A 21,870-nucleotide genomic window follows, 5' to 3' on the forward strand; every position below is an offset into this window, starting at 1 on the left:
GATGATACTCGTGGCTGATAAACATTAACAGTTGTGGTCCGCTTCCTTGTGTGCTTTGTTCCCCTGTGGGGTAAGTTTTTTGCACTGCAGAATGTCTGAAGCATGCAGATGAAGTGTGCAAAAAAGTGTGGCTGCTAAATGCAAAGTTTAACAATCTGTTCATGTTTTTAGTGTTCAGACACGAGTTAGTGTGCTCTGTGTGCGATTCTTTTGAGAAGAAGAGAGACAATGTTGCGACTCTACTGCCTCTACTGAAGTTAGACAAAATAACTGCAGTCACTTTGAAGATACATAAACAACTATCGTCAAATTTTGTAAGGAAAAACAACAAGGCAGTTATTCGTTGGTAGCAAGATTTCTTTGTTAATGGTTATCAGAGCATTTGTGGCATTATGAATAACCTCAAAGAAAACGGTCTATTGACACACAGTCAACATGGGTTTAGAAAACATCGTTCTTGTGAAAAACAACTACCTCTTTATTCGCATGAAGTGTTGACTGCTATTGACGAGAGATTTCATATCAATTCTGTATTTATGGATTTCCAGAAGCCTTTTGACACTGTACCACACAAGCAGCTTGTAGTGAAATTGCATGGCTATGGAATATCGTCTCAGTTATGTGACTGGATTTGTGATTTCCTGTCAGAGAGGTTACAGTTCATAGTAATGATGGAAAGTCATGGAGTGAAACAGAAGTGATTTCTGGCATTCCCCAAGGTAGTGTTATAGGCCCTTTGCTGTTCCTTATCTATATAAACGATCTGGGAGACAATTTGAACAGCTGTCTTGGGTTGTTTGCAGATGACACAGTTGTTTATCGACTAATAACATCACCAGAAGACCAATACAAATTGCAAAATGATTTAGGGTGTGGAAATTGGCAATTGACCCTAAATAACGAAAAGTGTGAGGTCATCCACATGAGTGCTCAAAGGAACTCGTTAAACTTTGGTTACATGACAAATCAGTCAAACCTAAAGGCCGTAAATTCAACTAAACACCTAGGAATTAGAATTACGAACAACTTAAATTGGAAGGAACACACAGAAAATGTTGTGGGGGACGGCTAACCAAAGCCTGCTTTTTATCAGGACACTTAGAAAATGTAACAGATCTACTAAGGAGAATGCCTACACTACGCTTGTCCATCCTCTTTTAGAATACTGCTGTGCGGTGTGGGATCCTTACCACGAAGGACTGGCAGAGTATATCGAAAAAGTTCAAAGAAGGGCAGCACATTTTGTATTATCGCGAAATATGGGAGAGTGTGTCACTGACATGATACAGGATTTGGGCTATGGATAATTAAAAGAAAGGTGTTTTTCGCTGCGATGGACTCTTTTCACGAAATTCCAATCACCAACGTTCTCCTCCAAATGCTCAAATATTTTGTTGACACAGCCCTACATAGGGAGAAACGATCACCATGATAAAATAAGGGAAATCAGAGCTCGTATGGAAAGATACAGGTGTTTGTTCTTTCCGCATGCTATACAAGATTGGAATAATAGAGAATTGTGAAGGTGGTTCGATGAACCCTCTGCCAGGCACTTAAATGTGATTTGCAGAGTATCCATGTAGACGTAGATGTAGATCGTAACATGGTGTAGTCCATTTTTAAGAAACACTGTTAAAAGAGCTGTTTGAAGACATTGTGAGGCTTGACAAAATCTTGCTAAACGCCAGTCATTATCTAAGAAATGACTGATAATGATAGCATGTGGAAGTTCTGCTGTTGGAAAGGATGCAAGAATTATTGTCTAGCATGTTGAAACTGCATCTGGTTTCCTACCTACCTCTCTGCATGTTTACAAATTGGAGAAAAAAGAGAAACTACTATGACGCGATGAACCACAATAATTTTCTGAAATGGTTCTAAAGTCAACTACTGGAAAACTTAACTCAGCCATCTGTCATTGTAATGGATAGTGCCCCTTACCATTAAGTTATTAAAGATAAAAAGCTCGAACAACCACAATGAAAAAAAGGTGACATTGCTGAATGGTTGAAATGCCACAATGTGGAATTTCAGGACGATTTATGTAAAGTGGAACTCATGTAATCTTGTGCATCACACGGAAACAGTTCTTAAAGAAGTGAGTGTAGAAAGTAACATCGAGAAATATAATTGTATCCTTCGGCAATTCCAACAACACGTCCACAGACCTGAGCTCGTAACAACAGTGTTGAGCTAGAAAGCTATTTTGAAGTAAGTGCCATTTAACCTATGCTGTAATTTGTCCATTTTTGTTGTGTGTTTCATATTTTTGACTGAATGCTGTGTACTGCATTTTTGCACACAAGAAATCTCATCTTATATTATGGAATACATCTCTGCACAAGTATGACATACCAAATGTACTGTGATTGGTAAGTAGTTAAGCATTTTATATTATTTTAATATTGTGAACTACTGTATTTACATGAACGAAATTTTGATTCAAATCTATTTCAGCAGCCATTTCCTTAACAAATACATCAACTAAAAATAAATCACACTGATTATTGTAAAGGACAGTGCGCTTCCAGTTGCTTTTGTTGAGATATACAAATAATAGGAACAAGGTATCACCTGAGTGCATTCAGCAAGTCACAAGGATATTATGATTCTATAAAGTGAACTCAAAATCACACGGTACAAGCCAGCGTAGGAACCTAGTCAGTGAGGAACTGCATAGTTCTGTTGTTATTGCTGCTGCTGCTACAGCCATACTGCAGGCACATACACTGGCAAACCAACAACATCACACTCATTATGTACAACTATGATTCATGTCAATCACTTTCTTATCCTCATCCAGGTATAGTGTGGAGGAGTCTGCAGAGCACGCTGCAGATGAGTACTTCTCAATCCGAGTTAGCTTTGCACGAGAAGCAGAAAACAGAGTATTTTACAGCAAGTACATTGAATCCGAAAGCAATGGGTAACTCTACGGGAGTTATGGAATCATGTGGATGCCACTGTGCCACGAGTGAACTTCAAAACATCACAAGAAATTTTTCTGTATAACAAACTCAGCGTCTATAGTGTGTTCATCATAAGAATAAACCTGATGTAAACATTGCACCATGTATTCTTCCGCGTTTGCTCGAATCTCATTGGACTTTGTTTCAAAAAGAGCGAAAGCTAAGCCGTGACTAACACCGTCAAGTATAATCACAAAGATACGCTTTATGCTGTGTTACATACACATAGATTGAGTGATAAAGTGGGACAATAGCTTTACTAGCACATTAAACTTTGACAGCACTGGCTGGCCAGTGGTCCAACTAAGCTGCAATGAAGTGAGCAGTTGCAGTCCACACGGAAAAAAGAGACGAGCAAAGAAACAATATAGCTTTGAATGTCATTTAATTTTTAAAGAGAATGAAATAATATTCGGAGAAACTCCAGCACTAATGTGCGCTTCTTAGGTGACCAGATGAAACGCACTTAGTCTCACCTGACATAGTACTCTAATGACAAACAAGAGTGAAGAAAATTTCTAACTGAAACATAGGGTAATTTTTCTAAGTGAGCACAAGCATAATGCAAGGATTTCACCATACTGTTGAATACTGAAGCCAATGACAGTATTAATTACAGTCAGTCATCTGGTAATCTCTTAGCTCCTTCCTTACCCGAATCCGAGATATACATTTCAGTTCTGGAGGTTTCACCTGCTACATTGTTAACGAGCATATCAACAACAGAATCTACAGAGCCAACCTGGCACCGCATTTTCTCTTCTTCTTCTTCTTCTTCTTCTTCTTCTTCTTCTATGGCGAGTCATTCTACATCCTGCCAGCGTTCGGCAGTAACAAGAAAAAGCTGCAGGCTTTAGTTCCAGTACATTTGGCAGCTGAACAGTGTTGTTACTTCTTGGGCCAAATCCCACAACGTGGCTCCAGATCAGTTCTGTTGGCTTCATATTGTAATGGTACAGTAGCAATTGTAAAAATGCAGCATTTGTATGATGTGCTCGATGCTGTGAAAATGATTATTTTTCATGTTTCTACAATAATTATCTACCTCTGTGGTATAAAACGATGGACGAAGTCCAAATAAAGAGGATTTGGTTTTTCATTTTTGCCCTAAAAAATTAAACAGTTCTGTTTTCTTAATTTAAGCAACTTTTATGAACAGTCAATAATTAAGAATCTGTATTTAAAATGAAAACAGGAATTTCGCGTTCAATATGTAATTAGAAACAAGACAACCTGCATTATTCATAAAATAAATTGAACAAGGAAAAAAAAATGATATTGGGGTGATTTGAAGCACCGAACAATTAACTTCATTTGGTTAACATTCCGTTACGCTACCAACTGTGCTATGTGTACGATATGGGTTTGTACATCAACTGTATTACATACAGTCGTTGGGCAAATTTCAAAGCCGATTATCTCAGTAAATTTATGAAAACCATTAAGAACAGCCTACTTCTCAGCACTTATTAACCGTATTCCACACACCTGTTTCACTAAGGAACAGAAAGCAGCCTCAGCCATTTTCATGGGACTGTACACGATTTTTGAAATTAAAAATATGTGGCTAAAGCGTGATTAAGAAAAACGTTGATGGCTGTTAATACATTTGAATATCTTAAAGTTTCATTTAACATAACTTAGTAATAATATATCTAATACATAAGTAGGACCCACTTCCAAGAGTGTAACAACAACAGTGTACATGTGCTATGGCTTCTGACCAATCATCGCATTTGTGTTTGTTTACAGGTTTATTCTTATGATGAACAGATTATTGTATAAAGTGTTTCTAATTTCAAAAACCCTTTTTCATCATTTTATGGTATTATTGAACTAGTTATGTGGAGACCTGAGAGTAGGAGTGTGATAGGGCACGTGTCACTAAGGCAGAGTGTTAAGAACTATATTACCGCAATATTTGTACCCTGGGAGTAAGGTTACCCGCCAACCGATGCTGTTAAAATCAAGAGTCTGAAGCCAAACTAATGGAACAGTATTCAAGATACAACATTTACTCCAATTACAGAGTGGGGAACTTAAAAAACAATGAAGTTGCATTATAACAATATTAAGAGAAGGAAAGTTGCTACTCACCATATAGTGGAGATGCTGAGTCGCGATAGGCACAACAAAAAGATTCACACAATTATAGCTTTCGGCCATTAAGGCCTTTGTCAGCAATAGACACACACACACACACACACACACACACACACACACACACACACACACACACACACACGCGCGCAACTCGCACACGTCTGCAGTCTCAGATAACTGAAACCACACTGCCAATGGTGGATGATGTGTGGTTTCAGTTATCCGAGACTGCAGACGTGTGTGCCAGTTGTGTGTGTGTGTGTGTGTGTGTGTGTGTGTGTGTTGCTGACAAAAGCCTTAATGGCCAACAGCTATAATTGTGTGTATCTTTTTGTTGTGCCTATCGCAACTCAGCATCTCCGCTATATGGTGAGTAGGAACTTTCCTTCTCTTAATATTGTTACATTCCATCCTGGATTTTCCATTGTTTGAAATTGCATTATGGTTCACAGTCCCAGATAAACTGCGGATGGCCCTCAACTGTCTGGGTCAGTCAGTTCAAAGATCAGATGCAAGGCGAGAGCGTATCACCTCTAGTAGGACTATGCCTAGTAAAGCACTGTGGTGATCCAATCGCCTTTTTTGGGTTATGACAGCTTTACCTAGATGCTGCAGTACACCCTGCGACAATACACTGGGATGCAGAAAAGATACCAGAAAAAGAGGAACCCAGCCAAACAACAGCAAGACTTTGGCAGGTTTTGTATGACTAGAAAGAATATAGCCAAAGTATTCTCACAAGTAAAGCACTGCTGGAATAGATTGACTAGCACTGTTGGAAAAACAGATACTGCAATTGTTATCAAACTTTCAAGCCCAGCCGAAACGTGGTATCAGATTGCAGTCTGGATTTTACAGATGAAAATGCCATATATCTGTATTTTTTGGGACTAGATTCCCAAGTTTTGATGTATCATCAAAGACTGAAATGGAATGTGTCACCAAAAGCCTCAAAAGCAATAAAGTAGGCTGAGATGATTCAATAGTAGTAGAGCTGCCAAAGAGCGTAAATGATAGTACCATAGTCAATACAGTCAAGCTTATCTAGAACATTTGAAATAATATGTTGCATCATTGTGTTTGTAAGCAACTGATACTGACAAATGGGCAATGAGGAATGTGATACATTACACACTGAGTTAGTTGATCAAACTTCTGAATAAAGTAATGTAAATCTTCAAAGCAGAAAACACACAGTCAAACTCTTGCTCTTTCAATACGTTTATCTAACATGCAATAAAAACTAACCACATTTACAAACATAGTGTTTTGTTTTGCGACACTAATATTCAGATTGAATAAACAAACTGTTATAACTATAACAAACCTTGTAACAAGTTGGGAAGGAGCGGTAAAAATTCTTGATACAGTAAGTCATGACTGCCACCACCAATCGATCTAAACAGGGCACGCAGCAGGAGGAAATAGTTAAATGGCTCTTTCGCGGTCATCGCTAATTCCATTGACCTGCATAGAAAATAAAAAGAAAAAAAATCATTCAGTATGTCAAATTATCTCACAACTGGAGAAGAAATCATATTTGAAGCATGAAATATGGATAGCATATAAAAAGTAATGTGAAAGAGTGGTAGTTTCTGCAGGAAGTTAGCCACCTATCTTTCAATCCTATGTACTACATCACCTACTGCCTTTAGTTATCTCTCTTACTTCCAGCAGACATTGCCTGGATCACAATACGAATTCATGAAGTGCTCTCCTGTCATCTTTTTATGAGGCCCACGTTACACAACAGTAGTTGGCTATAGTAAAAACAAATACATTGACCAATCTTTCAGTTGCATATGTCCCTAGGTTCAGGGGTACAGTCAATATGGAGCTAACTTGCAAAACTTTGCACAATGCCTCATTCTTACAGTAGTTGTACTTCTTTACCAATGACAGCCACGTGATACTAATGTGTTTCAGTTTACTACAACACCAGTATGGGAATGAACAGATTATTTCCTTTTCTCTTGAAAAAAGGAAAAAGATAGTAACAGATGCTGACTTCAATATTAATATTACAGCTGACAGCAATGGCGTGTCCACATTCACTGACTTAATAAAAAACTTTGGCTTCAAAATACATGTCATGCAACCCACTAGAGTAAATGCACAGTCAGCTACCTGTGTAGATAATATTCTAACAAATTATGTATTTGAAGATCTTTATAAATTTTGCATAGATTTAGGAATCTCTGACCACAAAACTACCAAAAACTAAGAAATTTCATTTAACAAAAGCCATGTGAAAAGGAACTTCAATGAAAAAAATTCAATTACATTTAGAAATAAGTTAAGAGAGGTCGAATGGCCTTACAACGGCTGTATTTCAAGTAATAGCAACTTTAACAATTTTTAAGTAGCTTTCTTGAAATATTTAATGAACATTTTCTGCTTAGAACGATATGCAACAAAATGACCAATAAACTTAAATGGATAACCCAGGGTATAAAAATATCTAGTGCCAGGAAGAGGGAACTCCACAATGAACTGATATATAACAAAAACAGATGTTTTACTAAGTATGTTCATCATTATAAAGCTATATTTAAAAAGGTTGTGAAGGCAGCCAAACAAACAGCAAACAAGAAGTTCATTGCACAACATAAAAGCAAAATAAAAGTAGTGTGGTCTGTTGTCAAATCATAGTTAGGTGCTAAGAGTTAGAAATAATGAAATATCTAGGATTAAAGTAGATAAAAGCTTTATTGTAAACCCGGCTCAAATATCAGTGTGTTTCAATTAATTTGTCATAAATGTGGCAAAGTCAGATGTTGATGTAGCAGAGAATCACAGTAAAGTAAATCCCTTTGGAATCCACCACAGAGCTGAGTATCTTAAGGATTCTTAAAAAGTCACAATAAAGGATGTGGAAAATGTTATATTATCATTAAAGAATAAAAACTCTGCTGGGTGGGATGGGATACACACTAAAGTATTCAACTAGTCTTTTGAACAGGGATGCTTTCCCACTGTTTTGAAGTCTGGTGAAGTCAGACCTCTATTCAAGAAAGGGTCGAGGGAAGACATGGGAAACTATCGGTCTATTTCTATTCTTCCAGTCCGGTCAGAAGTGTTAGAGAAAGTAGCTGCAAACCAGATCAAAAATTTTATTGAAAAAATATTATCATAAGTAACCAATTTGGATTTCAGCCAGGAAAAAACACACTAGATGCAGTAAATAACTTTATTGAAAAGATAGGCAAATCATGGATCAGAGGAGTAAAGCTGCCAGGTATCTTCTATGGTCTCACAAAACCATTTGACTCTGTGAACCATGACGTGTTTATCTACAAATCAGACAAATATGGAATTAAGGACAATGCTCTAAACTGACTAACATCACACTTTCACAACAGAAAACAAAGGGTAACCATACCTCAGAGGCAGTGAATTATTATTCTAAATGGAGTGCAGTATCACAAGGTGTGCCTCGAGGCTCCATTTTTGGGGTCAATCCTGTCCCTATTCTACATAAATGACTTGCCCATAAATATAAATTCCCCATCAGTTGTGTTTGCAGACAATACTTCTGTTTTAATTGAACATGATGATGCAGAAAAAATTCCGAGCTCCATTGTAAGCACACTGAGTACCTTAGAAAACTGGTTCCAGTTAAATGGGTTGGAACTGAACATTGCAAAAACCCATATGGTACATTTCAAAACCAAACATTCAAAATGTACGGAATTTAAAATACGACATAGCAATCAACCTATAAAAGAAGCTGACATGGTCAAATTCCTGGAACTAAATGTGGACAAGAACTTAAGCAGGAATACACATATTGACCTCCCATCAAATAAACTATGCACTTTTGCATTTGCAATGCAAATGCTAGCAAATTCCACTGACTTGAGTACATAAAAAATTGCTTATCATAGTTATTTTGAATCTGTCATTAGATATGGGATAATTTTCTGGGGAAGTCCAAGTTGTGTATCTCGAATACTGAAATTGAAAAAGAAAATTGTCTGATACATGCCTACAGCACAGCAAACAGAGTCTTGTCATCCGTTATTTTGGAAATTACAGATCCTAACTGCCCCTTCATATACATTTGTGAAATTATAATCTTCCTATACAGTAGACAAAAATTATTTGAGGGGAATCCTTTTAACCACACATATAACACACAAGAAATAAAATAATTTTACGCTACCCACACACCAGTTGAATTTACATGCATCAACTCCACAGTACATGGGGATGACAATATAGGACAAGGTAATGGGCAAAAGCATATTTCATATGGGGGGGGGGAAAGGCAACAGCAGATTCTGTTGGAGAAATGCTATTATTCAAAACATAATTCATGGAGGATGAAATGATAATTTGAACGAGGGGGTAATTAAGTGTTAGATTTTATTGTATGTATGTATGTATATCTAAAAACAAAGATGATGAGACTTACCAAACAAAAGCGCTCGCAGGTCGATAGACACACAAACACTAACACACACACAAAATTCAAGCTTTCGCAACAAACCGTTGCCTCATCAGGAAAGAGGGAAGGAGAGGGAAAGACAAAAGGATGTGGGTTTTAAGTGAGAGGGTAAGGAGTCATTCCAATCCCGGGAGCAGAAAGACTTACCTTAGGGGGAAAAAAGGACAGGTATATACTCTCACACACACACACACATATCCATCCGCACATACAGACACAAGCAGACATTTGTAAAGGCAAAGAGTTTGGGCAGAGATGTCAGTCGAGGCAGAAGTAAAGAGGCAAAGATGTTGTTGAAAGACAGGTGAGGTATGAGTGGCGGCAACTTGAAATTAGCGGAGGTTGAGGCCTGGCGGATAACAAGAAGAGAGGATATACTGAAGGGCCAAGTTCCCATCTCCGGAATTCTGACAGGTTGGTGTTAGTGGGAAGTGTCCAGATAACCCAGACGGTGTAACACTGTGCCAAGATGTGCTGGCCGTGCACCAAGGCATGTTTAGCCACAGGGTGATCCTCATTACCAACAAACACTGTCTGCCTGTGTCCATTCATGCGAATGGACAGTTTGTTGCTGGTCATTCCCACAGAGAAAGCTTCACAGTGTAGGCAGGTCAGTTGGTAAATCACGTGGGTGCTTTCACACGTGGCTCTGCCTTTGATCGTGTACACCTTCCGGGTTACAGGACTGGAGTAGGTGGTGGTGGGAGGGTGCATGGGACAGGTTTTACACCGGGGGCAGTTACAAGAGTAGGAGCCAGAGGGTAGGGAAGGTGGTTTGGGGATTTCATAGAGATGAACTAAGAGGTTACGAAGGTTAGGTGGAAGGCGGAAAGACACTCTTGGTGGAGTGGGGAGGATTTCATGAAGGATGGATCTCATTTCAGGGCAGGATTTGAGGAAGTCATATGCCTGCTGGAGAGCCACATTCAGAGTCTGATCCAGTCCCGGAAAGTATCCTGTCACAAGTGGGGCACTTTTGTGGTTCTTCTGTGGGAGTTTCTGGGTTTGAGGGGATGAGGAAGTGGCTCTGGTTATTTGCTTCTGTACCAGGTCGGGAGGGTAGTTGCGGGATGCGAAAGCTGTTTTCAGGTTGTTGGTGTAATGGTTCAGGTATTCCGGACTGGAGCAGATTCGTTTGCCACGAAGACCTAGGCTTTAGGGAAGGGACCGTTTGATGTTGAATGGGTGGCAACTGTCATAATGGAGGTACTGTTGCTTGTTGGTGGGTTTGATGTGGACAGACGTGTGAAGCTGGCCATTGGACAGATGGAGGTCAACATCAAGGAAAGTGGCATGGGATTTAGAGTAGGGCCAGATGAATCTGATGGAACCAAAGGAGTTGAGGTTGGAGAGGAAATTCTGGAGTTCTTCTTCATTGTGAGTCCAGATCATGAAGATGTCATCAATAAATCTGTACCAAACATTGGGTTTGCAGGCCTGGGTAACCAAGAAGGCTTCCTCTAAGCGACCCATGAATAGGTTGGCGTACGAGGGGGCCATCCTGGTACCCATGGCTGTTCCCTTTAATTGTTGGTATGTCTGGCCTTCAAAAGTGAAGAAGTTGTGGGTCAGGATGAAGCTGGCTAAGGTAATGAGGAAAGAGGTTTTAGGTAGGGTGGCAGGTGATCGGCGTGAAAGGAAGTGCTCCATCGCAGCGAGGCCCTGGACGTGCGGAATATTTGTGTATAAGGAAGTGGCATCAATGGTTACAAGGGTGGTTTCCGGGGGTAACAGACTGGGTAAGGATTCCAGGCGTTCGAGAAAGTGGTTGGTGTCTTTGATGAACGATGGGAGACTGCATGTAATGGGTTGAAGGTGTTGATCTACGTAGGCAGAGATACGTTCTGTGGGGGCTTGGTAACCAGCTACAATGGAGCGGCCGGGATGATTGGGTTTGTGAATTTTAGGAAGAAGGTAGGGGTGCGGGATGTCGGGGGGGTCAGGAGGTTGATGGAGTCAGGTGAAAGGTTTTGTAGGGGGCCTAAGGTTCTGAGGACTCCTTGAAGCTCCACCTGGACATCAGGAATGGGATTACCTTGGCAAACTTTGTATGTGGTGTTGTCTGAAAGCTGACACAGTCCCTCAGCCACATACAAATTGTATTATTATTACTATTACTATTATTATTATTATTATTATTATTATTATTCTATTTGTTAACATCAGCTGTTCTCTGTTCAAGGTGAAATTTTACCACAGTTTGACATGTCTCCTGTACCTGAATCAAACGATTTAGATTATGTACGTTATGAGACAAATAAACCACAATTCACAATTAAGGAACTCTTACAAATTTACATAAATTAAATGTAAGTACTGCTAATCATTTGTAATCATACCAGGGCTTTGTTGTAGGGTTTTTCTTTTGTTACACATAGAACAGTAAATCTATACAACAGAATAATATATAAAATTTAATATATCCTGGATTTGTCAATTTAGGCTGGAATTCAGCTCAAGACAATAGTGATATATTGCTCATCTGAAAGGAGGATCAAAATGTATATTCATTATCTGAAGGACTGACCAATAAATAAGCACAAAGCAGAATGGTGTGGAGTTCTAGTATCTGATAATGAGAGGCAACAAGAAGGGAACAAAATAGAAAAGGGTAAACCAATAACAACAAATCATGAACGTACCTGTTAACAATCTTATGCAGGTGGGGTCTGAGCATGTGTTTGTTCTCCTCTGGAAACAAAGAAACGCTACCAAACACCAACTTGAAAAGTTTCAAGTACAAGTTGCTCTTCTCCATGCCATTTCCCATCTCTTCCATTCTTTTCAAGAGATACTCAAGAAGAACAGTGGCAAACACAGGTGATGTGGTTGGATTTGCAAGAAAAGAGTTTGCCACAACTTGTAGTGCTGAATTCTTGTAGATTCGATCCACTACAAATTCTATTGTCGTTGAGAACACTTCATTAAATGTTAGGGGATTCATCATAGAGAACTGAAAACAGGAATAAATAATTAACTTCTGATTTCACCAAATACAAGTGTGTCATTGTTATAGGTCTAAGCTGCTCAAAATTTAATGCAAATAAAATCACACATGATTACACATATTAAAGATTTTTTTTGTCACAAAGTTAATTTTCTAGCCCACACTGCAGGTATTGATTACTTTAAATGTATTCTGCTTGTTACAAATATACTATGTTTATGGAAGATTCTTAGTGCTGTAACACAATACATTATGTTATATTCTGCATTATAACTTAAAGATCCACAAATATGCACTGAATAAAACACCCATACCAAATATTGGCATTAATGTTAGTCCTTCCCAAACATCTCTTTAACAAGGTGCTCGATTTGGTGTTACCTGTAAGGAAGAGCTGTGCAAAGTGGCCATGGCATGTGAAGTGGTCATTGGGGTTCTTGGGGTGGTGGCATGGGGCAGGAAATTAACTTATTCTCCCTAGAGAGCCATTCACTCCATGAAGTCTAACCTGTCTGCTGTGCCACTCTTCGGAGTTATAATAATTTCTGTGGATTGTAGACATATGACTTTACAAATGAAGCATCGTGGCATTTGCCTAGAGTGATTCAGGGAAGTCACGGAAAACCTAAATCTGGATGGCCGGGTACAGTGGGTTATATGCCAGTTGGTGCTCCCTCAAGATTATGAATTCTGTACATGAGTTTGCGAACGAAGTTCGACTTTTATTTGTCGAAAATGTAATTCAAACCATGTTTCACACTGAAATATACTCTGTTCTTTGTTAAAAGAGATTTTTACCCCTTACTTTTTACTTTAAAACTAAGTAGCCACCTTGCCTGCTTTTGTCGGGCAAAGTGGGCATTTTACCACTTTGTGAAAATAGAACTGTTTAACTTATTAGGTTTTAATAAAGCGAGATATAACATAAAAATTCCAACATTGACTCATTGGTATTATAGTCATAGGAGACTACGTTTCTTCATTTTGTGAAGTGCAAAATTTTATGTTTATGAACATTTAAAGCAAGTTGTCAATCTGTGTACGAATTTGAAATCTTATCAAGCTCTGACTGAATAGAGGAGATAAAGTGAAGTAACTGTAACGATGACAACGATTTTTTTTGGATTTGGATGTGTAGAAGAAGAGAAGGATCAAGATGATTTAATGGACATTGAGAGTGACAGTGACTAGGGAAATTACAAAAAGATTGAATTTGGAAGGTAAAGATGCTGTATTCGTGTGTGGCAGTTGCGTTTGCTTGAGTGTGTGTGTGTGTGTGTGTGTGTGTGTGTGTGTGTGTGTGTGTGTGTATTGCTGCACAGGCTTTAATGGCTGAAAGCTATAACTGTGTGAACCTTTTTGTTGTGCTTATCGTGACTGAGCATCTCTGCTATTTGGTGAATAGCAACTTTCCTTTTCTAATATTGTTACATTTCAATTTTGTTTTTAAAATTATAAATTCCAAAGAATTTTATTTAATTATAATTTTATCTTAAAATATATTCCAGTTTTTGAGTTTGATTTAGCCATTTTTTGAGCTAGCTTGCTAATTAAATCATAAATTCCCAGGAATTCGTCAATTTTGGGAATATTGTCAACAGTGAAGTGTTACAAAAAGGAACAGCAGAATATAGATCAACGTTAGGCTGTCAAGTTTTGCGTGAAACTTTGGGAATCCGTTAGTATGACCCTTGAAAAATTGAAATAGCCCTCTTGGGTACATTTATTATCAAGAGCTCAAATTTTTTGCTGGTACAAATCATTTTTGAAGGCTGAGAACATGTTGAAGATGAACCTAATTCAGTGAGACCTTCAAATTCAAAGACTGATGAAAACGTCAAATGTGTGCATGCTTTTGTAAAGATAAGACCGGCATTTAACAAAAGGATGATGGGTGACCTGTTGAACTTAAACACGTTCACCATACATCAAAGTTTGACCAACGTTTTGCACATGCAAAGGGTCTGTGCCAAAATGGTGCCAAAAAACTTCACACCTGAGGAAAAGAACAATTGAAGAAACTTGGGTATTGATCATCTTGAAAAGATTGCCAATTACCACACAGGTGACGACCCCTGGATTGTTTTAATACAATTGTGAGACAAAGCGCCAAAGCGAGGAGTGGCACACTTCAGACATCATCTCAGAAAAAAAAGCCCGAATGAGCAAACTGATGATAAAAACATGCTGATTTGCTTTTTTTACAGTACGGGTATTGGGCACAAAGAATTTGTTACTCCACAACAAACTGTCAACGAGGTGTTTTACAAATATGTCCTAGAAAGGCTCAGGAAATGGGGGAATCTTGTGAGACCAAATGTTGCACGCAAGTGGATGCTGCATCATGATAATGCCCTATATCAGATGGTCACTTCCATCACGAAATTTTTTACCTCAAAAAGCATTTCTGTTGATCCACAGCCCCTCGTTCGTCTGATCTGATCTTTTTTTCTTTTCCCGAAATTGAAAAATATCTTAGAAGGACTTCATTTTGGTACTCTGGACAATGTTCAAAAGAATGTGAATGACCAAGTCAACCATTTGAAGACTTCCAATATGCTCTCAAGACTTGGAACAATGACATTGCCATTTTATAGCTGTTCAAGGGAACTGCTGTGAAGGGGACAATATTGTTACTTGAACAAAAGAAATCTTTGATGGATAAAAAATCAGTCTCATTACTTTTCTCACACCCCTCATATGCTGCTATTGAATCACAGTGAGATCAAACAAAAAGAGGGACAAATATTCATTTATTTTGTGTTACTGCTTATAAGATGCAATGGTTGTGAGGGGCTATTAAACTATATGAAAGTTTACACATTCAATCCTTCATATTATAAGGCCATCTCATTTCTCAGACAAACACATTTTATTTAAGAAAGAAACACACAAAGAAACCACTGTTTATGTTCACCCAATATGAGAGTACTGCTTAAGAAATGGCATTTGCAGTCAATCAGTTGCACAGCAAGACAAAATACATTACAATTAGATGTTAGTTAAAACTCACTTGGTTATTGAAACAGCTTTTTGCTTAATCTTCTACATGAAGTATCTAAGAGTTACAAATGCAGATAATTGGATTCAGTGTTTCTAAATGTTCAAAATGCTTTTCATTCAGTACAGCAAAGACAATGTGATCAGTTGGCATGCTTGTCTGATATGCAAGAGCATGAAATAAACTTTCTTAATCTTAAGTGGCACACATATCACACTCATAATAGCCCCTGCTTGTAAATAAGCTTATGAAAACTCATTATTCCCACGATCCATCTGTCGATGGAATGTGAAGAAAACTTACCATACAGTACACTAGAACGCTAATTATATCACACAGTTTAGTTATTTGGAGTTATAAGTGAACACATAAATACTTACAACTCCTGAGAAATGTTCCAACACTTCTTTTTCTTCTTTTGAGCGAACAGTTTGGTTAGCAGCATTCCTCTGAACAGCAGGCAAAATGAGGCCCGGTAACATGGGGTTTGCACTAAGAGTGTATATATCGAGAGCCTTCATCCCCCACTTAACAAGACGTATAAACATTAGTGTTTCTTTTGGATGAAATAGTTTTCCTTGTGTTGATCCTTCAATGGTTGGAACCTGAAGAAAAAAAATTACAAGAATTAGACTTCAATCACTTTGCTTCAGATGTTTTGAAAAAACAATTTTGTCAGTTGTGCCTACATACTTTATACTAAATACTTCTGTAATACAAAACAATTTCACTGACTGATTACAATGAACATGCACTGTACCAGCAAGTTTTAAAAAAAATGCTGTATCACTGGAATGCTACTCAGGTTTTCAAATCTCGCCAGAAGCACACCCCAACAATCAGTCTTTTCTTCTCATCCCGTGCGGTAAGTCTCCCCTGACCCGCAGTTCTGTGTGACTTTCCCAAAATCTACCCCTTTTCCTAGACCTCTCCAGACCTTTTCCTTCGCCCCTCTTCCTTTCCCTTCAACACTTCTGCCTGTAGGAGCCACTGGCTCCAAAAGCTTGCCTAATTACAACCTTCTTTTATGTGTGTGTTCTGCCGCCACTTGGTGAGCAGATTTTTTCATCTATCTAATTACATTCTCATGATTAATTTCTAAGATGTATGTGTACTTTCCATGGTCTAATTTATGAGGATGGTTTGAAAAGTTCTCCGAACAGAACAGAAAAAAAGTACTTACATCACTGAAACTTTTTTTTATTTTTCAAAGTAGTCTCCTTGTAGATTAATGCACTGGTTCAACAATGTTTCAGTGCCTTGATCCCACCTCAAAAATGAGTTTCCTCCAGTCCCGCAAAATAGTTGTCAACTCCAGCTATCAATTCTTCGTTTGAAGTGAATCTTTGTCCACCAAGAAAAATTTTCAGTTTTGGGAAGAGATGGAAGACTGATGGAGCCATATCAGGTGAATAAGGCAGGTGTGGCAACAATTCATACCTTAGTTCGTATAATTCTGAGATGGCGATGGCATGCGTTTTTTATCCAGCGTCAAGAGTTGCGGCACCCATCAGGCAGATAATTTTTTCATTTCTAATTCTTCAGTTAAAATTTAATATACCTTTTCATATGACATCTGGCAAGAATGAGCAATTTCACACACTTTCAATCGGCGATCCTCCATGACCATTTTGTGCACTTTTGCAATGATTTATGGAGTAGTGACACATTTTGGCTGACCACTGTGCGGATCATCATCTAAGCTCTCCTGACCAAATTTAAATTCATTTCTCCACTTGGCAACAGTTGAATATGAAGGAGCACAGTCCCCCAGTGTATTCTGGAAATCGGCATGAATGTCCTTTGCTTTGATACCTTACTTTGCGATTTTTTACATCTTCGCAAATCACTACGCAGGAACAACAAAAGAGCCCTGTCACCGTCACAGCTCTCTTCAAAGAGCACTGACATGGCACGTGTTTATCGGCAATGGTCCAACGAATATCATGTGAACAACTCTCATTGTCTCATGACGATTCCGAGAACTTCTCAAGCTATGCTTGTAATTCCAACGTGCTTAGACTGTTATAAGCTTTTTATTGCATTGGTTAAATTGTTTGGGACTCAGCACTTTTTTAATATTTGCAGCATCATAAGTCTTTCTGGGTCTGCAGCTCATGGGCTCGTGGTAGCGTTCTCGATTCCCGAGCACAGGGTCGCGGGTTCGATTCCAGGCGGGGTTAGGGATTTTCACCTGCTCCGAGATGACTGGTTGGTGGTGTGTCATCATCATCATCCATCTCCATTATGGTCCGGAGGAATGCAACGGAAAACCACCTCCATTAGGACCTTGCCTAGTATGGCGGTGTGTGTCTCGCTCTGTCAAGAAGAATGGGACTTCGTTTCCATTTCCATGTATTTCTGGCTCAGACTTCAGCCTTTTTGAGATCTAAAATTGAGAGTGTATAGACAACAACTAAATTCCTTTCTGTTCTCTATAAATTACAGCTTTTCTACTGGAACTAAAATGTACAGCGCTTAATAGTGAACCTGTGAAGTTGGATATAACAATATTCTTTATTGCAGTCTGAGCAACGAGCACATCTAAAGGACGGTGCATGTATCATCACCCGATGAAATGACTACAAGAGCTATGGAAATTTTGTGTGCATCAGCCTCTTACTCAAAACTGTAATAACCAAACAAACCTCACTTACCTTGCAAGCAGCACAGCCCCATGTAATCGTCTTTGCACCACACACCAAAGTTTTCACAAGGGCACGGCAGTCTGTTACTGTGTAGTTACTGCCCTGTGTCTGAGGAAACCCGAACTTCTTTTCCTCCTTTTCTGTTGGTAGCTTCCCTGTAGAAAATGAGTGTAACGATGTTTTATTATGAGTGGGTTTACCGACAAATTTTTATTTAAAATAATATGCAGAATGTTTACCGTATCACAAGATATAAAAAATAAAAAGGTCTACACAGATCATCGTTTATGTTATTGTTTTCATCTGGAGCAGAGCAAACAACACTGATTATCAATTGTCAAGTTCAGAATTTTTGGCTGCCTTGAGTCCATACTTCATTAAATTTATGAACAATGATGGTGGTCAGCTGCTGGCCACACAGCTTCTGGTACCAATGCCAATTATACTGGAACAATGGCTTGAAGTGAGTGAGAGGCCAGTTATCTTCTAGCTGATACGGATTATCCCCGGGTTAAGCTGACAAGGAGTCAGAAGACATGAAAACTGCAATACTACACAGAAAATTAATTTAACTATATGGAGTCAAATGAAACACCTAACTTTAAGATGATGATTTTGGAATTCAGTGACTGATTGTTTCACTTGAGAATGACCCTTTAAACTTATTAACTTGGGCTTTCGTAGTTAATTATTTGCACTGCTTCAATTCAGTTTGTTTTGGGAAAGTCCTTAAATGAGCTGCAATGTGCTCAGATAGACTGTTTGCCAACCACAGTGAGCCAAAAAAATTCTTTGAACAGTGTGCGATGTTAATGCACTTAATATGGTGAACAGTATACAAGATGTGTTAAGAAAGTACCAAACCTTTGGTTGGCAGATACACATTTATTCATTTGGAGGTACTAAACCCTAGACACCTCCAAAGTAGTCTCCTTGGTAAAGCCACACTTCTCATTGTGCTCCCACCACTGTTTGAAACAGTTCTGGAACTCATCTTTTAGAATGGTTATCAGCTGGGCTGTCACATTCCATTTGATGTCCTCTCTTACCTCTAATTATATTGCTTTCAGAGGCATTTTCAGCTTCAGAAATAACGAAAACTCTTTCACAGTTGAGAGCCTGACTAACAACAGGGACGTTGCATTTTACAAGGAAAGTTGAATCAGATGCACAGAATGGATGGGCGCATGATCATCATGGGCCTGCTAAATTTTTGCTGCCCACAGATCCAGTCACTTGCACCATGCAGCATGAAAATATGATGAATGACCTCCTGACAGTATTCCTTTGTTATTTGGCTACGAAGTCTTTCGCGACGTATTTCTTGAGTAAAAATCTTTCGGTGTACATGCCGCGTCAAATCAGGATAAATCTGCAAGCTTTCCTTTGTTATTGTTTGGCCTCGTGTTGAGACCTAAGATGCAACACCCTACAAGAACATGACCCTGAATTTGTTGTGGACCTGCTGTGCTCCTTCCACTGTGATGCCTGCATCTTGGTCCCTGAATTGTGCCAGCACCACCTAAGAAACAGAAAGCCTATTCACATTGGACATGATGTCCCAACATGGCGTCATCTGTAGTCTCCAAAAGCTTGTAAACATCGAGCTGCATGCTACTGTATTGTAATCTCGGACATTTGTGACGGGAGTTAATACATATCGAGTGTGGAATGTTTTTGTTTCCTTGGCGTGCACGAGACTGATTTGTTTGCATTCTGTCACATCTTGTTATTAGTATAATGGTGTCCCCCCCCCCCCCCCAAAATTGTAGAGGCAACTATGATGGAGGCCCAAACATTTCTGTATTTAAATTTCCGGAGGATGAAACAAAGAGGAAAAAAAGGTAATCAAGAATTCACAGGAATAACATTACTTTTTCTGCAATTTCAGAGGTGTTTTTGCTTTGTTTAAGTTATTAAAAAGAGTTAAATTTTAATGACGAAGAGATTGTTTTTCTTGACCTGTCATGACATTAAAATCGTGTCTCAAGAAAACCTTTTTTTACATTGTGAGGAAGAAGAAAACTAATAACTGATTCATGAAATCCGCTATGGGAGATTGACATGCAAATAAACATTTTTTTTTGAAACCAACGAAAAGTACTCAGCAATAGGTTACAAATTTGAAGTTTATATGTATCAGAAATAGATTTTTAAACCAATTTTTAGTTCTGGGTGCATTCATGAAATTTGATTGTTCTAAGGCGTGCCATGGCCTACAACCGATGATGTCAGAGACCAGTGCAAAGGCTTTCTTTTTTTAGGGGGGTGGGGGGGGGGGGGGGTGCTTTTTGTACTCATAAACCCATAGCTCATCACCTGTGATCACAGTGTTCATAAAGTTGGGGTTACTGTTTGCACTGCTCAATACATCCTGTGCAGTTTCCAGACAGCAATACTTCTGCACTTTGTCAGCAGTTTTGGTACGAATTTTCACACACACTCCTTGTGCACAAATCCTTTGTCAAAACAGGATATACCAATTCACTGCTTACCCCTACCTCACCTCATTTGCAAGTTCTCTTACTGTGGTACACTGGTCTTCCACGAACAAATCCCGCATTTGTTCAATGACATTGTCATTATGGCTTGTTGAGTGTATCTGAATGGAGTCCACTGTCTCTAGATGTGTAACCATTGGCAAAGCAGTTGCACACCACCTTTATCAGTGAATTGCTCATTGCATTGTTCACAAAAGTATTTTGCATATTTTGAACAGTTTCCACTTGGATATCACCAAGCTTTTGACACAAAATTTGATCCAATATAGCTGCTCGATTTACAGCTTATTGGATCCAACGAGCACTCGCTACATGCCCTCACTTAAGAGATCAATAGCCGGTGACTGATGCTTTCTGCTGGCAGGAAAAAAAATTCACAACTGCACACGAATATCCTCCGCCACATCTCCACTGAAGAAAGATGTCACTGGTTGATGTGGAAAAGAAGGTTCAATAGTTTCTGAATATACTTTGTACTTCCAAACTATAGCCACAAAGATCCACATTGGAGCCACTTTCTCGTCACACTGAAAATTTGCTTATTACATTCAGTAGAAAGAGTAACACAGATGTGTATCATACAGGCCCATGAACCCACAGGTGTACACCCTTGATAACAACATTTAATGGCCTGATTATTGAGAAATTCTTTGGTGTGCATGCAATACCTCATCTCTCGTAAACCTATCACAATCACATGTAACAACTCTCAAGCACAGAAACATAGAGCTAGTTCATGAAAGCTGAATACTGTTGCTCCTTAATGCAGTGCAGCAGACTTGTAGAATGTCTATTAATACAAATTCAACTAAACAAGATTATGTACAAACAAGCATTAATCACAAAAAATGATCATAATAAGGAACACTGAAAATGTATAATATTAATGTGCAATAACATCAGCACAGATTGAAGTCAAATGTCACCATTTCAAGAGTATCACTGTTGATACCAGTTCCTTTCTAAAGCTTTGGATGGAAGTTTTATAATGCATAAAAAACTGTGTGTCCTCTCTCAAAATGGAGGCCCAACCAATGGCCAAATTATGGACTGCCTTCTCAAGTGCATGCTGGCTGCAGTCTAGCAAAATGTGGCATGCAGAATTACACACAGTCCAAGCACCATACACTGATCAGTACTCTCAGTCAAAAAAGAATCCATGATATGTACCAGTACAGAATGACAAAGTTAACAACAGCTATACAGTTATCAGACAGATACCACAGCAACAACCAATCAAAGAACATGCCT

General features: G+C 38.7%; 1 protein-coding gene across 1 annotated transcript in view; it reads right to left on the reverse strand.

Moving 5' to 3' along the window:
* The window catches only part of LOC124779432 (transformation/transcription domain-associated protein), a 453,680-nt gene that overhangs the window by 314,241 nt on the left and 117,569 nt on the right, over positions 1 to 21,870 (reverse strand). Inside the window, exons 13-16 of the mRNA XM_047253711.1 lie at positions 18,128 to 18,273; positions 15,851 to 16,075; positions 12,165 to 12,475; positions 6,400 to 6,539 (exon numbers count right to left, since the gene is read on the reverse strand). Coding sequence (XP_047109667.1) covers positions 6,400 to 6,539; positions 12,165 to 12,475; positions 15,851 to 16,075; positions 18,128 to 18,273 — 822 coding nt within the window. The remainder of the gene's footprint in view (positions 1 to 6,399; positions 6,540 to 12,164; positions 12,476 to 15,850; positions 16,076 to 18,127; positions 18,274 to 21,870) is intronic.

Source organism: Schistocerca piceifrons, chromosome 1 (assembly GCF_021461385.2).
Source record: "Schistocerca piceifrons isolate TAMUIC-IGC-003096 chromosome 1, iqSchPice1.1, whole genome shotgun sequence".
Classification (NCBI taxonomy): domain Eukaryota; kingdom Metazoa; phylum Arthropoda; class Insecta; order Orthoptera; family Acrididae; genus Schistocerca; species Schistocerca piceifrons.